At 24.6% G+C, this 24,414-nt stretch overlaps 1 protein-coding gene across 1 annotated transcript in view; it reads right to left on the bottom strand.

Moving 5' to 3' along the window:
- Positions 1–17,961, bottom strand: part of LOC117171321 (actin-related protein 1) — a 20,936-nt gene extending 2,975 nt beyond the window's left edge. The window contains exons 1-6 of the mRNA XM_033358525.1: positions 17,841–17,961; positions 17,179–17,243; positions 10,542–10,868; positions 5,941–6,250; positions 3,257–3,430; positions 3,103–3,165 (exon numbers count right to left, since the gene is read on the bottom strand). Of these exons, the coding sequence (XP_033214416.1) occupies positions 3,103–3,165; positions 3,257–3,430; positions 5,941–6,250; positions 10,542–10,868; positions 17,179–17,243; positions 17,841–17,888 (987 nt within the window). The 5' untranslated portion in view covers positions 17,889–17,961. The remainder of the gene's footprint in view (positions 1–3,102; positions 3,166–3,256; positions 3,431–5,940; positions 6,251–10,541; positions 10,869–17,178; positions 17,244–17,840) is intronic.
- Between the last annotated feature and the right edge of the window lie 6,453 nt (positions 17,962–24,414).

Genomic DNA, 24,414 nt, shown 5'->3' with positions numbered 1-24,414 from the left:
AAACCATAGTAAACCCGAGCTAACCTCAGAATACATGTTTAAGAGTGTCAAATCTCTCGAAAATACAGTTGGTGGGTAGTGGTGTTTCCTATATTTGTGGGGATGGCTGGGGGGGTGGAGGGTAGTCCGTTTCGCGTGCAATCGACTCGGGATACTTATAAGATACTACCATGATTTTTTCAGATTTTTTGGTCCAAAAATAAATTAGGCCAAAAACCGGCCTTACCGACCCTCCCCCTTTCGATTTTAAAAGTTCAAAATTTTAACTGTTCCACTTTGAGTGCTTTCATTTGCAGCTCAGTTTTTATTACCTTAAGTGGGAAACTTTCTAGCTTTAGTGTTCCATTTTTTAAATTTTATTGACCGTGAAAAATGTTTGCGAACTGGGGAAAAACCGGGAAATGACCGGGAATTTATTTCGTCGATTAAAACGGCCTTCCTGAAAAAGATTAATTTTCTGGCAAAAAATAGAATTTTTCAACAAAATACATAAATTTTAGCGAAATAGTTGAATTTTCAATCAAAAGAGACAGGTATTCAACCAAATAGTAGTTGAATTATGAACTAGAAAAAAATCAGTTTCCAACTGAAAATGGAAGCTCCATTTCTAGTAACAAAATAAATAAATTTTGATCTTAACTTATGAATCCTGAACTGGAATGGTTGAACTTTAAACCAAAAAAGAGTTTTTAACTAAAACAATGCATTTTCAACTGAAATAGTTGAACTTTCAACAACAACAAAATATATTTTTTTACTAAAAATGAAAAATTATCAATTCGAACTCAAATAATTAAGTTTTAAGTTAAGAAAATCGATGTTTAACCAATAAAGACGAATTTCCAACTATAGAAGATCATTTCTCAACGAAAACTTAAATAATTAAACTTTCAGTCAAAACTAGAATGAAATAAATTTTTAATTAAAACGATGAATCTTAAAAAAAAATGTCAACAAATAACTAAATGTTTGCACCAAAAAATATCAATTTTTAACCAAAATAATTGGAATAGTTAATCTTTTAGTTGACATAATTAATTTTCAACAAAAAATAAAGGATTCTTAAGAAAATAGTTCAATTTTCAACTGAAATAGTAGATTTTTCAACAACAAAAAAATTCATTTTTATTAAAAAAGATAAGTTTTTAACCAAAACTTAAATAATTAAATTTTATGTTAAAATATTAATATTCAACCAAACAGATGAGTTTTCAATTCAAACTATGGAATATTCAATTGGAATAAGTGCAATTTTCAGTTTAAAAAATTAACAGCATAATGAATCTATTTAAATCGTTTAACTTTCAAACCTATAAAGATACAGTTTTATCCAAATGGTTGAATTTCCAAACAAAAAATAATAAAAGTCCACCAATAACAGTCAAATTTTCAGGTCAGAAGACAAAATTTTTTAGAAGACAGTGGGATTTTTAACCCGAATATTTAATTTTTCAACAAAAAAACTTAATTTTCCATCAATAAATATGACTTTTTACCATAAAAGATAAATTCTTAATCTAAGAGGACGAATTTTCAACAAAACATAATTTTTGAACAGAAAGGATGAATTTACTAAAATAGTAAAATTTTCAAAAGAAAAAGGCGAATTTTCAACAAAACAGTTGAATTTTTGACAAAAAAGTTAGATCCTCTAACAAATAAATGATTTTTTAATAAAGATGAATTTTTAACTTAAAAAGACAGTTGTTTAAATAAAAAATATAATCTTTAAATTTTCATTTGAAAAACTTAATTTAAACAAAAAATTCACCAAAAAAATTATTTTTTTACGAAATAGTTGAATTTTCAATTTATAAAGAATAAATTTCAAACCAAAAATGGAATAATTATATTTTCAGATAAAAAAAATGAATTTTCAATCAAAAATAAAAACGATTTTTCCACTACAGAGAAGAATATTTAAAATGATTCATTTTTAACAAAGTAATTCACTTTTCGATCAAAACAGGTAAATTTTCAACTAAACTGTTAAATTTCTACCCAAAAAAAGGAAGATAAAGTACATTTATTTTTAAACAAAATGGTTAAATGTAGAATTTAAAAAGGCGAATTATCTACAAAAAAAAGTCGAATTCCCCAACAAATAATTTAATTTTTCAATAAAAAATTAATTTTCTACCAAATATAGTTAATAATAAAACAGGTTCAAACTTGCTTAAACTTAATTTCTACCAAATAATTAAATGTTCATAGAAGTAGTTTAATTTGTAATCAAATAGTAGAATTTTCAACTAAAAACAAGAATTTTTAACAAAAAAGTTTGTTTTCTAATTAATAACATTCTACAAAACAGTTAAATTTTCAACCCGAAAATATAAGTTTTCAACCAAAATGATCAATCTTCAACTGAAGAAAAACGAATTTTCTAAAAGGCAATTAACCTATAAAATAAGAAGTTGATTTTGCAACAACAAAAAAATTTTAATTTGAAATAAATCACCCTTGAATTCAATTTAAAAAACTGAATTTTCAAGCAAGAAAAATAATTTTCTACCAATATATATGAATTTTCAACAATGTTGTTACTGGATGTTAAATTTTGAACCAAATGGATGAATTTTCAATCAAAATTATTAATCGTTAACAAAAAAAAATAATATTCAACCCAAAAGATGATTTTTTAACCAAAACGATTAATTTTCTGAACAAATTGTGAAATTTTCATCCAAACAGATGAATCTTTAATAACAAAAAAAGGAATTTTTAACAAACTTTTAACTTTCAACCAAGTATTTGAATTTTTCACGAAGAAAAGACGACTTTTTAACAAAAACAATATAATAATAAATAATTGAATAGTAGACTTTTAAACCCATGTAGTTAAATTTTTCCATTATTCTTTATTAATTCAGTTCCCATTTAAGTGAAAAAACGAAAAAAAAGGCGAATATGGGTAAGTTTTTGGTAAAGAAGGAGAAAAAAAAGAATTCTTAAAAAAAGGAAAATAAGGGAAAGAGTGTGAATTCTAAAATATTAAAGTGATTTTCAAACTTATTAAAATCAAATTTGTATATCATAAAATTATAAATTGATAACGAAGTTTATTGACAGACACTCAACTAATATTTCCAAAATGCTCACCCTAATTTTAATGTCTTTCGGCGCCATCTTACGAATTTCAGCGAGTAATCGGTCTCCGAAACCCTGTGAAAGTAAATAAACATTTCTATTTAACAAACGAAAAATGCGGCTTCATATTATTTTTATCTCTGAATATTTAGGAAATCAAACTTACGCGATGTAGAGTAGATCCACCAGAGAGCACAATATTCTGGAAAAGAACTTTCCTTAAATCCAAATCAGATTTTTGTATAGAATAGTTGAGAACTTCGTGAATTCCTTCGCACTCTTCTCCTACAAGGTCAGGTCTGAAAAGAACTTCCGGTGCTCTAAATCTAGCTGGTCCAATCTAAAAATATTATTTCCAGTAAAATAAAATATAATGGAAATAATAACAGATATCAGAGCGTAAGATGCTCTTAAAACAGGGAAAATAGGGTGACTTTTCACAAAAATAGTGAAGATTATTTTCTACAAAAGACGACGACTATTCAAGAAAATACATGAATTTTCAAATCAATGAGTTGAATTTCCATCTGAAAAGTTGAATTTTTAACTCAAATTGTAAATCTTCAACTAATAAAATGAATTTTTAACAAAGCAATTTTCCACTTTTAACCAATTGTAAATGAATTTTCAAGCAAAAGAGATTTTTCTTTTGTATCAAAAAAAGTTAAATCCTCAACTCAACAGAACAAGACTAATTTTCAATAAAGTAGTTGAAAAATAAAACAGATAAATTTTCTAACACAACAGATGAATTTTCACCAAAAAAGTTGAGTTTTCAAGCTGAAAAGTCAATAAATTTCAGGAAACAGTTGACTTTTAAAAAGGAAAAGATGAATTTTCAACAATACCAGTTTAATTTTTAACCAAACAGTTGCATTTACAAATAAACAGTTAAGCTTTCAAACAAAAGAGGTGAATTTTCAACAAAATATTTAAATGATCAAATAGTTGAATTGCAAACAAAGAAATTAATTTGCAAAATAAAAAAAAAATTGAAACAAAAGAATTAATTTTTCACAAAATGTGTGAATTTTCAAACAAAAATGATTAAAAGAGAATATTTAAATTGTAAATGAGTCTTTAATAATAAAGGTAACAATCCTGTTTTAATCATTTATGTACCGAAATTAACATTTTCAAGAAAAATTAAAATGATTTAGGTTTTACTTTAAGATATTAATTTTAAGTTGTGATGATTCCAAAATATGGCGAAAAAAATCTGGAGGGTTTTAAGGCAATTTAAACATTTTTTATTGCAGGATTAGATGAATTTTTAGGAAAACTTTAAATTACTTTCAAAGATATTTTAACGTTTTAGAAATTTCATAAAGATTAAAAAATAATTTGAAATTTGAAAAGATTTCAAATAATTAAAAAAAAGTGGAGTTTTAAAGATATTAAAATTGAATTTTCAAGTGTTTTTTAATATTTTGAAAGATATGAAGATAGTAATATTTTTTAAGATTCCAGAGGAAATTTAAATTAATTTTTATATTAAGAAAAAAATTTTCAGTACATTTGAAACAAAATTTAAACTTTTGTAGATTTCGAGCGAAAAATTCAGAAGCTTTTTAAGGGTTTCAAGACGTTTTTCAAAATATTAGGAAAAACTCATTATTTAAAAAAAGATTTAAAAGATTCTAAAAAAATGCAGAAATAATAAAAAAATCGAAAAGACTTCAACAAACTTAAAACAAAATATAGATTTTCGAAGACTTCTAAAAACAATCTTGGAGGGTTGTTAAAGATTTTGAAGGATTTCAAGATAATACAAATAAATTTATAAGATTCCTGAGAATGTTTAAAGTGATTTTTTATTCAGAAGAAATAATAATGTTAAGAGAATATTTTCAGATATTTTTAAGCATTTCCAAAATTGACAAAAACGAATCCGGATTTCCGAAAATTTTAAAATATTTTAAAATTTTTTTCGCTGGAAAAAAAGTCTTACATAAGTTTACGAAATTTGTATTTTAAGTTAAAAATTAGTTTTCCTTTCAAATTATAATATGCCAAAAATTGTATTTACTTCTCGAATGCAGTTTTTTTTTGGTTGAAAATTTAACAATTTTATAGAAAATTCGTCTTTCGGTTTGAAAGTTCATCTTTCGGTTTGAAAATTCATCTGTTTATGTGGAAATTTCATCTTTTTATTAAAATTGCAACTGTTTGTGTGAAAGAAAAAAATTTTGGTTGGGGATTCAACTGTTTTGTTTTAAATTCGTTTTTTAATTAATTCCGCAGTTTTTGACCTAAAATAAAAAGCTTTTTCTATTAAAATATCAACCATTACATTTTTTGTTGAGAATTCAACTAATTGGTTTAAAGTTGAACTATTTTGTTGAAAAGTCATTTTTCGTTAAAAATCAATAATTTTAGTTTGAAAGTAATTTTTCTTGGTAAAAAAAAAAATAATTTTCTTTGTACAAAAATTATGTATGTGGTTGAAAATTCAACTGTTTGGTCAAAAATTAACTTTTCCATTGAAAATTCATATTTTCGGGTTAAAACATTAAATTTTCTTGTAGAAAATTCGTCTGTTTTGGAAGAGATCAATCTTTTTTTAATAAGGATTAAACTATATTGTTGAAAATATGTATTTTTTAATGAATTCAACTGTTTTTCATTAAAAATCAAAATTTATTTAGATCGAAATATAAACTATTAAATTTTTCTTTGACAATTAATCTTTTTTCTTGGAAAATTCAACTATTTGGTTAAAGATGACCTCAGGCAAATCATATTTATATAACCTTCAAAACAAATGAATAAATCTAAAAATAAAGTTATTTGAAAGAGTGTGAAGCCTGTAGTAATAAAATATAATTAAATCAATGACTTTTAGCATACCTCTAAATGACTTCCATCTGGTAAAACATAGGGAAACTTTTCAGTCTCACTACCTTCTTCTTTCTGGGGATTAGTCGAGAGGTAGCAACATCGTTCTTTAATCGTCCTAACTATTTCAAATTCTGCCGATGTCTTGAAATTAATTCCCTCCTTTCGAAGTAACAACCTGAGAAATCTCGTCACGTCCCGACCAGCTATGTCTACTCGCATTATACTATGAGGCATTGCGAAACCTTCGTAAATTGGTACTGCATGCGTAACTCCGTCACCAGAATCCAAAACAACTCCTGTCGTCCTTCCAGTTGCATATCTATTTCGGATAAAAATTTAATTTTTTTTATTTTTAAACTAGCTGTGATATTTTTTCAAGTCACGGTCAATTCTTAAGGTTTCTTGGTAAATTGAAAAGAGTTCAAAAGATTTCAAAAGATTTCAAGAGATTTCTAAACATTTAAAAAGATTTCAGAGACTATTGATTTTCAACAGGGAATTTTGGAAAAAAAAATTATAATTCTGAGTTTGAACAGGATTTTTGTCTAATTCCCTTCTTCTATATGAGAATTAAAATTATTTTCCGAAATTCACATTCAATATGAATAATTAAAAATTACAAATAATTTATTATAATTATTTCCGAAAATATTCCGTTATAGATCAAAATTACTTGCAAACAAGAGTCCAAATTTTTATTTGCAACAAGGAGTTCTTAAACTCTGATTATGTCTGACTTGGAACTGGGATTTTTTTGGTAAATTCTCTTTTTATAATTCAATTTTTCTTCCAAAATTCCCGTTCCATTTCAACAATTCCCTGTTCCAAATCAAATTATAATTATTTACGAAAACTCTCTGTCCTAAAGTAAAAATTATAATTCTTAGCGAAATTTCTTATTCTAAAGCGGACCTAAAATGAAAATTATAATTCTTTTAGAAAATTTCCTGTCCAAAGGTTAAAATTATATTTCTTTACTCAAATTCACTGTACCAAAATTAAAATTATAATTCTTTACTAAAATTTCCTGTCCCAAAATAAAAATTCTAATTCTTCACGGAAATTCCCTGTCCTAAACTCAAAATTATATTTCTTTACTAAAGTTCCTGGTCCACAGGATAATTTTAACACTTTACGTGAATTTTTTATATTTCTTTTATGCAATCCCTTTCCTAACTGAATATTATAAATCTCTTATAAAATTTCATGTTTCAAAATATAAATTTTCATTGTTAACGGAAATCCTCTGACCCAAATCAGAATTATAATCCTTGTAGAAAATTCTCTTGCAGGGTTTCTAGTTTTATAGAAGCAATAAAATTAGCTATTTCAATTTTTATTGGCCAACATTTTTTAAAGAAATCAGAAACATAAATAAACAAATTGTTAATTTTTTGCTAACAGAAGTCGACTTTGAACTCTTTTTAAATCTTTGTTAATTCGTTGAAAACTCTCAAAGTAATTAAAATCTTTGTGAAATCTTTACATTTCTTTGAAATCTCTTGGAATTTTTTTAAATGTTTGTAGAATATTTGAAAGCCTTAAGATCTGAAATCTGTGGGAATTTTTGCGAAATATTTTGAAATTTTTATCAAATCTTTGTGAAAGTTTTCTTCAATCTTTGTTTTTGAAATCTTTTGGTTTTGAAATATTTGTGAAATATTTCGTATTCGCTTGGAATATTTAAAATCAAAACCTTTGAAATGTTTTGAAATCTTTTACATTCCTTTGAAATAATTAAAATATTTTAAATATGTAAAATCGTTTAAAATCTGGTTTACTTTTTAAAATATTTGGAAATGTTCAAAATCTTTGTGAAATTTTTGTGAAATCGTTGTGAAATCTTTTCAAATCTTCTAATATGGTTTGAAACCTATTAAAATCATTTTTAGAGTTGTTACAAGAGTCTGATTACAAAATTTCAGGACTTTTCCAGGTTTTCAAGGTATATTTTTTCAATGAATTCCAGGTCTACTTTTTTTTTTAATTCAGTCAATTACATTAAATTGTAATCAATTATAATACAATGATAATGGTTTATCAATCAGTTTTATTGAATTCAAAACAATGTTCGATAATATTTTTATCAAAATGAAAAAAAGTGTTCTTTAATCATAACCATATTTTTGTTGTTATTACTTTAAGAACAATTATACTGGAATTATTTATGCAAAGACTAGGATCACATTTAAAAATAATAGTAACCTAAAAAAATTTAAACTTTTTAACAGAGTTAAAATCAAACTTTTTGGTCGCAAGAACTAATAAAATTGTCTATATTGAAATTTATCAAAATTTAATCAGTTCACGAATTTCTTTTTCAAAATCTTCCAATTCTTTTTGCTTATCCCATTAAATTTTCCATTTCTTTTCATTTAATTATCACACTTTGTCTGATATTTACCTTTTTCTTAAGTTTACTTTTCAATTTTTTAAATATAGAATTCGATATAAAATACTACATTATTAAAGACTTTGAAATATAAACGATTAAAAAAGTTCCAGTCATTTTTTCAACATTTCATGCCTTTTCCAGGTTTTTCCGTAATTTTTTTTTTAATTCCCTGACTTTTCCAGGTTTATTAAACACTTTTTAAAAATGCTATGACTTTTCCAGGTCTTCCAAGTCTTGTAGCAATCCTGGCTTAAGATCTTCGAAATGTTTTAAAATCTCTAAAATCTGGTGTAATGTATCCTTTTCGAAATCTTGGAATTCTCGTATTTTTTAAAAACTTTATAAAATTTTTATGAAATCTTTGAAATATTCGTGAAATTTTGTTATATTTATTTGAAATTATTAAATTATTTGTAGTCTTAGCAAAATCTTTTGAAATATTAGAAATCTGGTTTAACCTTTTTAAAATTGTTTTAATTGTTTAAAAACTTAAATATCTTTGGAAGTGTCGAAATCTTTGGGAAATTTTTGTAAAAATCTTTGTCAAATCTTTCGAAATATTTGTGAAATTTTTCTTAAACCTTTGTTTCGGAAATCTTTTTTATTGATTGAAATCTTAGTCAAATCCTTTTATATCTTCCAATATGTTTGGAAACCTTTTCAAATCGTTTCAATTTTTTTTAATATTTGAAATCTGGTGTATATTATGAAATTTTTGGAATTCTCGATTCTTTTTAAATCTTTATGAAATCTTTGGAATATTTGTGAAATCTTTTTTATTAATTTGAAATCATTGAAATATTCCTAATCTTTGAAACATCTTTTGAAATCTTAGAAATCTGGTTCACTTTAACTTTTTAATATCTTTAAAATCTTTAATATCTTTTGAGTTTTTTAAAATCTTTGTGAAATATTTGAAATATGGTGAACACGCCTTTCTTAAATCTTTGAACTCCGTTAAATCTGTTTAAAATGTTCAAAATCCTTTGAAATATTTTTAAATATTTGAAATATTTTGAAACATTCAGTAATGTTTTGTAATCTGGTGGCGAAACCCTTGAAAAATCCGTTTTATGGCCATGGCTCATTCTAATTCTGAAACCGAATTAACATCGAAATTTTCAACTATTAATTTTTATAATTTGTAAGTTGAATATCACAAAAAAAGATGTATACTTTAACATTTTATATTAGCGGAGACAAAATAAAACACTTATAGAATTATTTAGAATATTAAAGTCTGTTCATTGAAATCTACAAAAATAAAGGTTAAACAAAATCAAGGAGAATTTCAGGTTTTCAAGGTCGCTGGAAATCCTGTCTAGGAACAAGGATTTTTTTAAATTCCCTTCTAAATCAGGATCGAAATTTTTTAAAAAATTCTCGTTCCCTGGAAAAAATGCCATAATAAATATTTTATTTATTTCCCGTCCAAACTCAGTCTCACAAGCAAACTAATTTCAAAAATTCCCTGTTACAAGTCAGGATTTAATTTATTTACCAAATTTTCTATTGCAATTTGGAAATATAGTAATTCCCTTCATCAAAAATTTGGATGAGGTAAGTTTCAAATTATAACGAATTCTGAATTAAAACAGGAATTTGTTTTAAATTACATTCTTCACTGTTCCAATTCAATTTATAATTCTTTATGGATACTCCCTGTCCTAAAGTAAAAATTATAATTGTTAAAAAAAATCTTATTCTGAAGAGAGACCTGAACCTAAATTATCATTCTTTATGAAAATTATCAGTGCTATCTCATAATTATAATTTTTGGCAGAAATTGCTTTTCCTAAACTCAAAATTATATTTCTTTACTGAAATACGATCTCGACACTTAGAATTATAATTCTTCTCGAAAAATTCGTGTTCCAAGCCAGGATAATTATACTTCTTCAAGTGAATTAAAAAAATATTTCTTTTATATATTCCCTTTCCCAACTTAGAATTGTAATTCCTTTAGAAAAATCACTGTTGCAAGTCACAATTGTAAATATTTTGAAAATTCCCAATTTAAGTGAGAATTCTGATTATTTTACAAATTTCCGGTTCTAACTCAGAATTAGAATAATAAAATATATGAAACTTTTTTTAAATTTTCATATTATTAAATTCGAGAGAAAAATCCAGGCTATTTCCTGGTTTTCCCGATTTTTTGATCAAGTAGATACCCTGTATATTAAAATTATTTATGAAAATGGTAATTACTTACAAGCTAAGTACGGCTTGCATAGAGACAAATAAGGCTGGGACGTTGAATGATTCAAAGAAGATCTCGGCAGCTTTTTCCCGGTTTTTTCTGGGATTGAGAGGAGCTTCTGTTAATAAAACTGGATGCTCTTCACTAAAAGTTGCTAACTGATCTTTGCTGTAAACGTATGACCAAATTCTCTCCATGTCGTTCCAGTCGGTGACGATTCCGTGTTCCATGGGGTAACGAAGAGATAGAAGGCCACGATGTTCCTCGGCTATGGGGCCGACAAATAAATCTCCTTCTAAAGCACCTGCCATCACACGAACGTGTTTTGGTCTTCCAATACTGTAAATATGATAGTTAAATAATAAAATATATACCAAAAATGTAGGTGCTTCATTTTATAGGACAAAAGAAATTATTTTTTAATCTGAATACGATAGCCTAATTTACATCTTTTTAGTCAACAAACTTTTCAAAGCAAACAAAATTAATCGGATAATTTAGAGGTCCTCTATTTTAGTTTTGTATTTTTCATTGATTTTTTGTTGTTCTTATATTCTCAATGTCTTGAAAATGCATGTATTACATTTTTATACATACAAAATGATCTTGTTTTGTATTACCATCATTGTAAATAATTTGATGCAAATTTTAAACTTATCTTTAAGTAAATAATAATTTTAACTTGTTTCACATTTTTCTATAAAAATTGGACATACGGATAATTTATATGTATAAAAATTTATTACCAAAAAAGATCTATTATTAATTACTGTAAATCTTGATGGAGGTTTCTAAGCACAATTCAGAACAAAATAATTCAGATTAACATTTTTTATTTAACAGTAGTTATTTAAAGGTTTAGTTTTTCCTTTTTCTTTAGGGAAAAGTTACAATTTTGATTAAATCCTAACGATCAGGGTGTCATTTTATTATTCGAAGGATTCTCTGAATTTCTATTTGGGTTGATTTTATTGAAAAAAATTAATTGAGAAACTATATAGTTATTATTGTTATAAGCAATCATACTTTAAATTTTAATTCTCACCACCTGATTAGAATTGTAGAAAATCCTTCAAAAAATAAAATTAGACCTTGATCATTAGGATTAAATGAAAATTGTAAAATTTCCCTAAAGAGAAAGGAAAAACTAAACCTTTAAATAACTACTGTTAAATAAACAGTTTTAACCTGATTTTTTTTCTGAAGTGTGCTTAGAAGCCTCCATCAAGATTTACAGAAATTAATAATAGATCTTTTCTTATCGATTTTATAAATCATTTTAAAGATAGACAACTTTTAAGATTGATTGTACGTAGTGTACATCCTTAATACATTGCAGGGATCACATCGCAAAAAGCGTGCAACAAGGAGAAAGAAGGTATTTTTTCAGTAAGCGGGAGGGGGGGGGGGGTAGGAAAAAGATTAAACATTTATTTATATAGCTACAAAATAATAAAAAATCTTTTAATGTAGAATGAAAAGAGAAATTTTTTAATTGAGATATACTTAGGTAGTTGAAAATCCATTCACGGTCAGATAAAAGAGTTTGAGAAAACATGAAATTAGTTAAATAATGAATTATTATATGTTTTAAATCACTTTCATAATCAAGAACATTTCCTCTTCTACAAATTTCTTCATTGATTTTTTGATACTCATATGTATTAATAAAATATTTATGTCCAAGATTTTTTATTTCATCTTTAATACTATTAGTACTTTGAATTTAAATTGGAAACCACGCCCCTGTATTTTTATTTTATAATGGTAAACAAAACTATTTATAAATGCATAATAATTTCTTTTAATATTAAGAATTCTATAAAATTTTTTAATAAAATAGTAAATCTAGTAAATCGTTAAGGTCTCTTGAAATTGAAAAAAATATTAAAACAAGTAGAAATCATTTGAAATTCCTTAGATATTAATTAAATAAAAGTTTTTCAACGAATTTCCCTTTAAAAAACGTTTAAAGAAAATGTAACGTCTCTGAATTTTTACTTTCTGGTGTTAGAAACATGATAATATTTTTAAATACAATGTAATTTTTAAATATTAAGAGTTACAAGACAACCATATTTTAAACTTTTAAAATTCAAATTTAAAAGTATTTTAATTCAAAAATTTTGTACATGTTAAAATGCTCAATAATTTATACCCATAAAATGTTCAAAGACGCAAATTTAGTTCCAAAAATATGTATAAATCGACGTTATCATTTTCAATTCTCGAAATTAAAGCAATCATTGAATTGAAAATTTTCCAAAATTATATCATTTTAAGTAATTTGAAGCTAGAAATATTTAAAAAGTTAAAAAGTTATGCTGTTTTAAATTTTTTCAGATTTTTAATTATTTTTAAACATTTTTTAGAACTTCTAAGCATCTTTTAAAATTATTCGAATTTTTCCTACATTTTTTTTAAATCCTGCTAATAAAAAAAATTTCCTTAAAATCTTCAACATTCATTTTTGACAATATTGTAAATCTTTATCAATTTTTTTATATACTCTCTTCATACTAAATTTTCAAAATAAAAAATCATTTTTCATTTTGCTAGGGATCTTAAGGAAATATTTTTTATTCTATTAAGGCCTTTCAAGATTCATTAAAAGCTTCTAAATTTTTGTCTAGAAATCTGAAAAAATCTATATTTTGTTTCAAATTAGGCCGGGCTTGAGCTATTTGCACCGAAATTTTAGCACGAATAGCCGGATTTTTTGGTACACGTAGACACTTCCTATATTTTATTTGAAATCATTTGAAATTTTTAAATAATTATGAATTTTTTAAAACTTCTACAAACTTCTTCAACTTACTAAAATTTTTCTAGGAATAGTAGGTGTTCAATTGTCATTTATAAAACAAAATTGAACAATTTGACTTACAAAAAAAGTTTTTTTTAATAGAAAAATGACAAATGTAACGTTTAAAGTTTAATTTTTTGTTTTTGGTTTTAAATATTTTATTTATAATTACTGATTTTAAATGAACAGTCATATTTTTCTAAATATTCAGTAATTGTGCTTTTTCTTGATTAAAATATTTCAAATTGAACAGTTAAAAAATGGAACATTTTAGACTGAAACAATTTTAATTAATTTAGAATTTTAAATACTAGCTTATAAAGTTACAATCGGGCGTTCCATTTTAAAAATCATTATTTTAATTTGTTTAAATGTAATTTATTAAATTTCTCTTTAAAAAACGTTTAAAGAAAATTTAACGTCTCTGGATTTCCAATTTCTACAGGATGGCCGTTTAAATCGAAGAAAAAAATTCCAGGTTTTTTCCCGGTTCGCAAACATTTTTCACGGCCAATGAAATTTAAAAAATCAAACTATATTATAAACATTTTTCCATATAAAGTAATAAACAATAAACAACAAATTAAAGCATTCAAAATGGAACACTTGAATTCCAAAATTGTAAACTTGACCCTTAAAAGTTTTCAATTCAAGAATGTTGTACTCAAATGCTTAAAAATGTACACGTACCAAATGGAAGGTACTAACACTTTTCAATTAAAAAATGTTAAATGAAATGCAAATCAACTGAAAAATTTAGAACTTTTATAAATTGTAGAGTTTAAATATTCAGATTAAGTTACAAAAATATAAATCCACGTTAACATTTTCAATAGTCTAAATTAAAGAATCAAGCAATGAACTTCAAAAATTTTCAAAATTAGATTATTTTAAGCAATGTTAAGCTAGACACATTAAAAATTGGAAATAATTTTTTTAATTTAACAGTTCTTAAATTAGAAGTTAAATTATTTTATTTTAAATAGTCTAGGTATACTTTAAAAGCTTTACAATTTTATTTCAAAATCTTGAGAAATCTAGAAGTGATTTTAAATTTTTCCAAATTCAAAATAATTTTTGAATTTTTGTCAGGAACTTTTAAATATATTTCAAAATGAATTGATTTTTTTCTATAATTTTTAGAAAATCCTACAAATTAAAAATAATGGAATTTGAATTTATAAATAATAATAGAACACTTATTATTGGTTAAAAGATTAGAGTAATTTTAAGAGATATTTAGAAGTTTTAGAAAGATTCGAATTAAATTTAGAACTTGAAATAATTTCGAATACTTACAGTTGAATTTAAAACAAAATGTAGATTTTTGAAGATTTCAAACAAAAAAATTAGAATTTTATTAAGAATTGTGAAAGACTTCAAAAGAATAAAAATTTTTCTTAAGATTCTTAGGAAAATTGAATGGAAGAGTTTAAGGATTTTTTTTTTTAATTTGCAGGATTTTCAAACATTCTGGGAAAATTTCGATTAATTTCAAAGTATATTTAGAGGTTCTGAAAAAATGTCAACACACTTCATTTCAATTGCTTGAAATAATTTCAAGTTTTTAATTATTTTTGAATCTTTTCAAAACTTCTACATATCTCTTAAAATTACAAATAATAAGTGTTCAATTGTTATGATTCAAAGCTTTCTATTTAAAAAAATTCAGTTTCCAATAATTTTCTTTTAAATATTTGATTTCAATTTACTCGTCTTAAATTAAAAGTAAAATATTGCTAAATATTACATACTTATTCCTTTTCTAAATTAACATTTTTTAAATAAAATGGGTTAAAAATGAAATAATTTAGAATTAATCAATATTTTTAATTTAATAAAAGCCTTTATTTATGACTATATTATTATGGATTTATTTTTAACTTGAAAATAGCAAAACGCACGTTTATAATTTTTAATGGCTAAAAAATTAATAGAAATAACATGCTAATAAATTTATTTATTAAGTTTAATATAAAAAATAATAAAAAGGAAGACCTGAAACTCTGAATTAAACATATATTATTGATAAATCATAAAATTTTTTATTTAACATTAAAATTATCGGAATAAATGATATATTAATTTCAATTCTTATCAAGACTTTCGGATTGAAACAGTTACAATCTGGAAATTCTCACATTTTGAACGGACTTAGAATTGTTCGGTCCAATTAATTATTGTTCAGATTTCTATACTTGGAGTACAGATCTATTTTTAAAATAATTTATTTATTTATATTCACAGTTGATAAAATAAAACTATTTTTATCAGAAAGTTTTAACTTAAAATGCTTTTAACTTTTAATTTTGAAATCTTCAAAACTGCACTTTAATTATTTAAAAAAAAACTGTTAAAATCGAACAGATTTTTCTTCTGAAAATTCGTGAAATTCCCGGTTCCCCGTTCCGGCCGCCACCCTGTTTTTTTATTAAAAAATCTTCGATTTTGAAAACTTCTAATTTTTTAAGTCTTTAGAATTACATTTTAAAATTATTTAAATTAAAATTTATGCTTTTAAAACTTAAAAATATAAAATGCAAAATTGTTATATTAAAAGATTTTTGAATTAAGCATTCTAAATTGAATGACATAATAATTTATAACAATCACAATTTGAAAAATTATTTATAAACCAGTTGAAATTAAAGTCTGGCAACATTTTTATTCTAAAATTTTTTTTTTTAATTCCCGGTAAAAAAATGTTTTCCAGGGTTCCCGGTCCAGCGTCCACCCTGTTCTAGTATTAAAAACGTTATTTAAAAATACATAGGTAATTTTTAAATATTAAGCGTTGCAAGAAAACTCCATTTTTAACTTTTAAAATTGAGGTTTAAAAGTTTCTAATTAAACAATACTGTATTCAAATGCTCAATAATGTACACCTATAAATTACCTGAAAGTACATATCCATTTTAAAAATCATTAATTCATTTATATTCGCAGGTAATCAACTAAAAATATTTCTTTAAAACTTAATTTTAAAGTTCTTTTAATTAAAACGTACGCTTAAAAATTAAAATCTTAATTACAACATTTTTAAAGTGCAAGTTTTTCGAATTACGCATTTTAAACTGAATAATATCATAATTGAAAAAGACACCGATTTAACTAATCATTTAAAAAATCGTTGAAATCCAATTTGGGAAGAATTTTGCAAACATTTGTAAAATTATTGGCCAAAAGATGAATATTTAAAGTATTTGTTGTAATTCATAAAAAAAAAGCCACAAAGAGATTTAAAAAAAATTCCTCAATTGTTAATTTATAATTTCTTCATAACTAAAATAGCAAAAGCAAAAAATGCAGGATAAACCACAATTATCTAGCAGTGATATACAAGATAGATACAAACAATAACAATTTGCTTAAACAATTATATTGACTAAATACTTTAATTATTACCTCACTCAACGTGGAAAGTGGGCAACCATTTTTATGTTAATTTTTCTATCTATATAATAAGAAAAGGTTTAAACAATTTATCTAAACATCTATTTATTACTAAAAAGTAGTATTTACCTATTAAAACCAGTTAGTATTGAAAAAACCGCAAAAAATCATAATTAGCGCCAAAAACTCACAAGACTCCATTTTTTCACTTACGGTTTTTTTTATCCTATTAAACAAATTCATGGGAAATACGTATTAAACTGCATGGTGCTTGCAGAATCTTCATAAATATGTATAATTGAAAAAAAAAAATAATAAATCTTGATTTTTTGTATGGATTCAAACAAATTTGGGGGATGTATGCATGAAAATTCGAAAAACAAAAATTGGAACACCCGAATTATAACACTGGCATTAAGTGATTGTAAATATAAATAAGGATTCACTTACTAATTGGGAAATCTACATTTTGGTATTTGATCACCTGCAAAACCTGCTTTGACAACTCCAGAACCCTGCAAAAATGTTATCAATAAAGAAAAGTATACTACACAATATTATAATACACAATCCAACTCTAAAATTAGGATTCTTAATATTGATTAATACAATAAAACTGACAATGACCTTTAAATACAATGATGACACGTATAACTTAAAATAATCAAGGAATTAAATTTCATGACACGTAAATCCTAACCTCCATTTTAAGTTCTATCAATCACGATCCAACTATTGATTTTAATTAAAAAATTAATTCCCAATCAAGATTTTTCACCAATTGTATACAATAATAAAAATGTATCTCGAAAATACTGATAAATATGAAAGTGTTCGTTCTTTTTGCTCCCCTTCCGGAATAAATATTCGCTCATTTTTCATGTAATTATAAGATTATCTATCGAATTTATATGACGCAATCACAATTGAAAATTAGGAAGAAATATTAAACTATTTATATTTTATGCTAATCTGATTTATGCATTTTGCCCATCCCTAAAATTATAAGGAACATGGCTTGTTCCTTCGCCTTTTTTGACGGATTTGACACATGCAAAGTAGAGCAGCCGATTCGTAAATATTGTTATTTGTGTTCATTTTCCAATACTCACGTTATCGATAACCACTGGCTGATTAACAATTACATCGTACGGCTCCATTTTTATTAAAAAACTTCAGTTCTTTATTTAAAATCGTAAAAGATCACAACCGCACCCCCACAACCTAAGGTTATAGAACAGGTGTGAAGTTTACTGGCTATAAAGGTTAATCGATAGATTCAACTCGATTAATCGAAGTGCGAAATTTCTGTTCAGTGTGGTTTTTGAAAATTGCATGTTCTGCTCAAGTTGTTAACGCGTCTTGTAAAATGTAAACAAATTTTAAAAAGTGTTTGAAATGTCTAAATTTCTGCAAAAGGGTGGTTTTTATTTTGTGAAAACTTTTTCCGGTAAGTCTGATTTTCTAAATTTATGTAATTTTCTGTAGTAAAGAAAACATAGGAACAATTTGTGTGAAAAGGATGAAAAGTTGATTTTTTATAACCTCTATTTGTCACATTTTGCCGAAATCTTTCTATAGATCATAATTTTTTCCTACTCGAAATCAGTTCAAAATGTAAGAATTTCCAGATTTTAACATTAAAAATTAAACTGTTTCAATTGAAAAGTCTTATTAGTTAAACAAATGTAAACGCCCGATTGTAACTTTATAATCTATTTTCAATTTTTTAATTACTTCAAAATAATATATTCATAATTAAAGGATTTTATTAAACTTCAAATATTATTTCAGTCTAAAATATTCCACTTTCATACAATTTAATTTAAATTCAACTAAGAAAAAAACAATTATTTAATATTAAGAAATATCTGACAGTTCATTTAAAATCAGTGATTTGGAACTTCAAACGTTACATTTGTAATTTTTCTATAAAAAAAACTTAATTTGTAAGTCAAGCTCTTGAATTTTAATGTACAGATAACAATTGAATACCTATTATTCATAAAAAAATGTAATTGTCCAATTTTTAATGTTTCCAGCTTAAAATTGCTAAAATGATATAATTTTGAACATTTTTAAATTCATTGGTTGATTCTTCAATTTAGAGAATTGAAAATGATAAAGTGGATTTATACTTTTGAAACTGCATCTGAATCTTCGAACTCTAAAATTGATAAAAAAAATTATTTGGCAGTTTAACTGCATTTAATTTAAAATTGAAAGTGTTAGTAGCTTCCATTATATACGTGTCAATTATTGAAAATTTGAATACAAAACTTTTGAATTAAAAAACTTTCAAACTTCAATTTTAACAGTTTGAAATTTAAAAGTTAATAGTTGTAAACATTAATAATTTGCTTAAACCAATATGTTTGTTCAATTACATTATTTATTGTTACACTCTAAGTGACAAGTTAACAAGAAAGTGGAAAATTTCAGAAGAAATCGCAACTTTCTAGCATTATTTAAAGATAATATTATTAAAAGTAATAAATTGTTTAAACAATTATGTTTGTTAACTTGAACCAATTAATACCTCACTTTTATAGAAAAGGGGACAAAAAGGAGACAGTTTTAGAAAAAACCGCAACTTTCTAGCATTATTCAAAGAGAGTATTATAATAAATAATAGTAAATTGTGTGAACAATTATTTCCATTAGATTTAATGGATTATTTTTTCTATCTAACTGAAGAGTTGAAAATAAGTTGAATAATTCAGAAAAAACAAGTTTCTAGCATTATTCATAATTAGCGCCAAAAACTAACACTCCCATAAGTCTTTTTTATGTACTGTATAAAAGACTTATGGGAGTGATTTAAAAAATAAATTTATTCGTATTCTATGTATTCATTGTAAAATGTACAAAAACTTTTGGTGTTTAGTATGAAAATAAAAAAAAATTGGACCACCCTACTATAGTCACTTTTTAGTCAATTGCAAAAATAAAAAGATCAATTCAGGCACTTTTTTCTAGTTGAAATGGAGAACCCAAGAATTTATAAATTATTTGGAATTACTTCGAATTCTTCACAATTCCATTGAAATCTACTGAATTCTAAGGATCTTTTCTGGATTTTCAATTTTTTAAATTCACCCTGAAGACTTTTAAATCCACTTTAAATTTCAGTTCATTCAAATTTACTGAAATCAACGGTGTATTTTTGTTTTCTGGAAATTTTTTCAACTCATTTGGATTCATTTGAAATTCGCTTTGCATTCTTAATAATCGATCATGAATTATTTTGAGAAAATTTAAATTCTTTAGAATTCTCCTGATTATTTAACTTTCGCTGATTTTTTTTAATTCGCTTGATTTTTTCTAGATTCACTCAATTCTGCTTAATATTTATTTTAAGATAGAGAATTTTCTATGAATTCGAAAGATATCAATGTTTTAAATGATTTCACAGGATTTTGTAAGATTTCCGAGGATTTCCATGATTTTATGGAATTTTAAAGATCTCAATCTATTTTAAAACATTTTCCAGAGTTTCGGGAAATATCATAGAGTTTCTCGGGTTTTTTAAAATTATATTTTAGTGTATTTTAAAGAATTTATTCACGAGAAGTGAGAGTTTTTTGTAGGTTTCAAAGTTTTGAAGAGATTTGGAATTATTTTTTTTTAACTTACCCTGAATTCTTTTAAATCCTTTGGATTTTTTAAATTTATTCTAATTGAATTGGGTTTTTAAATTATATTTTTATTGTATAATTGGTCCTTTAAAAAATGTTAAGGGATTTAAAATATTTTGGGTTATTTAAAAAAATGACAAATAAATTATTAACTGATTTTACCAAAAGTGAGGGGTTTTGTAGGGTTTCAAAGATTTTCAAATATTTTTTGCAATTTTATTTGGAATTTGTCCTAAATTCTTATTAGTTTATCCACAATGTTTTTAAATTCTTCTAAAATCACTCACTTTTACTCACTTCAGTGGATTAAAAAAAAATTCTTTTGAATGCCCTTTTAATTTTTCTGTACTCATTTTAAACTTACTGAATTCAATGCATTTTTAAAAATCATTTGCAATTCACTTGATTGCTTTTTAAATTCATATTGATTTGTTATGAATTTCATCGAATTCTTCTCATTTTCCTCAATTTATTTTAAATTCACTCAAATGTTACTGAAATAAATGGATTTTTTCGATCTTTATTTTATTTTTCCAATTCATTTAAATTCTTTTGTATTTATCAGTCATATTTGAATTTTGTTGAAATTCACCCTGAATTCTTATTAATTTACCCTGGATTCTGTTAAAGTCTTTGAAATTCTTCTGTTTTTTTTTAATTTGCCCTGAATTCTTATTAATTTACTCTGGATTCTGTTACATTCTTTGAAATTCTTCTGAATTTTTTTTAATGCACTTTAATTCTTCTAAATTTACTCAATTCCTCAAAACAATAGATTTTTTGTATTTTTAATTTGTTGTCAATGTACATGATTGCGTTTTAAATTTAGCTTGAACTTGAATTTTAATGAATTTCATCGAATTCTTCTCATTTCCTTTAAATTCTTCTAAATCTATTCAAATGTTACTGAAATAAATGGATTTTTTCGATCTTTATTTTATTTTTCCAATTCATTTAAATTCTTTTATATTTATCAATTATATTTGAATTTTGTTGAAATTCACCCTGAATTCTTATTAATTTACCCTGGATTCTGTTAAAGTCTTTGAAATTCTTCTGTTTTTTTTTAATTCGCCCTGAATTCTTATTAATTTTCTCTGGATTCTGTTACATTCTTTGAAATTCTTCTGAATTTTTTTTAATGCACTTTAATTCTTCTAAATTTACTCAATTCCTCAAATCAATAGATTTTTTATATTTTTAATTTGTTGTCAATGTACATGATTGCGTTTTAAATTCAGCTTGAACTTGAATTTTAATGAATTTCATCGAATTCTTCTAATTTCCTTTAAATTCTTCTAAATATATTCAAATGTTACTGAAAGAAATGGATTTTTTCAATATTTTGTCGTCATTGGTCACTTTTTTAGTTAGAAATTAGTAGGGTTTCACAGATTTGAATTGATTTGAAATTTTGTTCTGAGTTGACCCTGCATTTTTATCAATTCATCCTGAATTGTTTTAATTCAATGCATTTTTTCTTAATTTTTAAAAGTTTTGATTTAATTTCTCCTGAAGTATTTTAACCTCATCTATAATTCTTAAGTATTTCATAAAATTCCTTTGAATTCGCTTGAATTTTTCTAAGGTAATTTCAAAGTTACTGAATTCATTTAAGTTGTTTTCATATTTTTAAATTGCTTTCAATTCGTTTGCATTTTTTAATTTCGCCTAGAATTTTATTGAGTTTCATCGAATTCTTCTCGTTTCTTCTAAATTCCTCTAAATTCATTCAAATTTTATGGAAATCAATCGAATTTTTCTGATTTTTAAAATGTATTCGAGCCATTTTGGATTTAACTTGAAATTTTTTTATTTCTTATGAATGTATCCTGGATTTGTTTCTTACCCTTTCAGTGCTACAAAATTACGCTATGAGCGTGATAAAAAGTAGCATTTTGTCCCTATATTTTATCAGATAGGGATTGCGAGACCTGCTATTGTTACTGAAAACGGTAAATAGTTAAAATAAGCTAGTTACTTCCTAACACTGCTTTTAAATTCAAATAAGACACAAGGATCAGAAGAAAAGATTCCTTGAAAATAAATTATTTATTACAACAGATATAAAGGCAATACAGTAGTATCATAAAGAGGTTTGAAATTGTGAAATTCATTTCATTAATTTACTAAATGCTGTCATTCATACATTTTGATGTATCACAGCCATGGCGACAAAAGTTTCTCGCCAACAACTTTCATAGAAAAACACCCAACAATATGAGATATTCTACTTAAATATAAAATTTTTTAAATCTTTACGCTTCTTGCAACTAATGCCTATTATTATCTAAAGCCTAAGAGACATTATCTTTATTACTTCAACAAAATTTGCAGGTACAAAGTGCAGATGCAAAAGTAGTAACTTAATCTGATTAAATTTACAAGAAAATTGAAATATTTAGCAACTTTTTCTTAAGAATCACTAAAAAGATTAAGCAAGATTTTTTCCTAGCGTAATTATGGTGTCTAGTGTTCAGGTATTTTGCAATTTCTCGATTTACTCGAACAAAGTTTTTTCCCCGGGAAATTTAAGGATGTTTTCCTGTAATTTGTGCCAAGCTAACTTATAGAAATGACAATTTTAACAATATACCTGCACACAATTTATTTTTGTCAGAAAACAATTATTTATTTGTGGGTGCCAAACTTATCCCATGATATTTAACATTTTTTATCTCAAATCGGTTGAAAGTTATCGGAATTATCTACAAAATGTGTAAGAATGAAGTTATTTTGTGAATTTTCTGAGAAAATACTGAAAAATGTCGATGTTTTCCTAAAATCTGAATCAAATTTAATATAATAAACATGTTTTAATGCCCTGCAGATCATTTTAAAGAAAAATTGCTAAAAATCATACCAACTTATCATCATTATTATTGTTAATATTTTTGCGTGTATAATGCAACATATTTAAAGTTAAAACAAAAATGTTGGCAAATTTTATATATTTTTTTCTGCTAATATATTTAAAATATATATACATTTTATTTTTATTACTTTCCCAAAGATGTTTCCGAATTTTTTCAACTTATTTGTAGTAACTTTTGAACATTTTTATTAGGTTGTCCCGTAAAAATTCCAATTTTGGAATTTTGTAAATTTTTGTTGCTAGGCTGTTTTAGGTCTGAAAATCAGTTTTGTTAGTTTTTGATTAAAAAAATAATACAAATTTAAGGCTTAAAATTTCTTTTACATTCAGGAATTTTTTTGTTCAAGGAATAAGCTTTGAATTCTATGAAAAATAATTGTTTCTAAAAATATTATAGGGAAAATATTCTCCATAATGAATTAATTTTAAAACATTTATACCGGTCGACAGAAAAAAAATCATGAAGTTTCAAAATGTACAAAAAATACACGTACGTACTTTAAAATGTATTTTTAGCAACTATTTACTTCGAAATGATGTAAGCTTTCATCAATTATTTTATCACTGTTTCAAGATAAAATCACTACAGTTTCCCTTATAAATGAAAATATCACTTTAGCGATTTTTGAGTTCTATTGAATACCTTTGAATTGTATTGAATTCCTTTGAATCCTTTTGAATTTCTTTGCATTCTATTGAATTCTACTGAATTACTTTGAATTCTTTTGAAATCACTCTGCTTTTTTGAATTCCTTGGAATCCACTAAATTTAATGAATTTTTTGCTGATACATACTTTATTTGGACTTTAAAATTTTTGTTGCCTTTACTTCAATTATTTTTAATTAACCCTGAATTCTTTAAAACTTATCTTAGATTTGTATCAATTTCGTCAAATTATATTTAATTCTCTGCCATTTTTTAAAAATCACTCCAATTTTACTGAAATTTATTAAATATTCTGGATTTTTGCAACTTATTTGAAATAATTTAGAATTTACCCTGAATTCTTTTTAATTCTTTGAAATTCGCTTGATTTCTTTTAAATTCGCTCGATTCTACTCAATCCAATTTTTGGTTCTGTGCCTTTTAATCAATTAAAATAACTTAAAAAAAGATAAGAACTCATCAGAGTGAACCATGAATTCTTTAAAGATCACATTGAATTCTTAGG

This window comes from Belonocnema kinseyi, chromosome 4, assembly GCF_010883055.1.
Source record: "Belonocnema kinseyi isolate 2016_QV_RU_SX_M_011 chromosome 4, B_treatae_v1, whole genome shotgun sequence".
Lineage (NCBI taxonomy): Eukaryota > Metazoa > Arthropoda > Insecta > Hymenoptera > Cynipidae > Belonocnema > Belonocnema kinseyi.
Note: the sequence above shows the minus strand (reverse complement) of the source record. Positions and strands in the feature narration are given on the sequence as shown.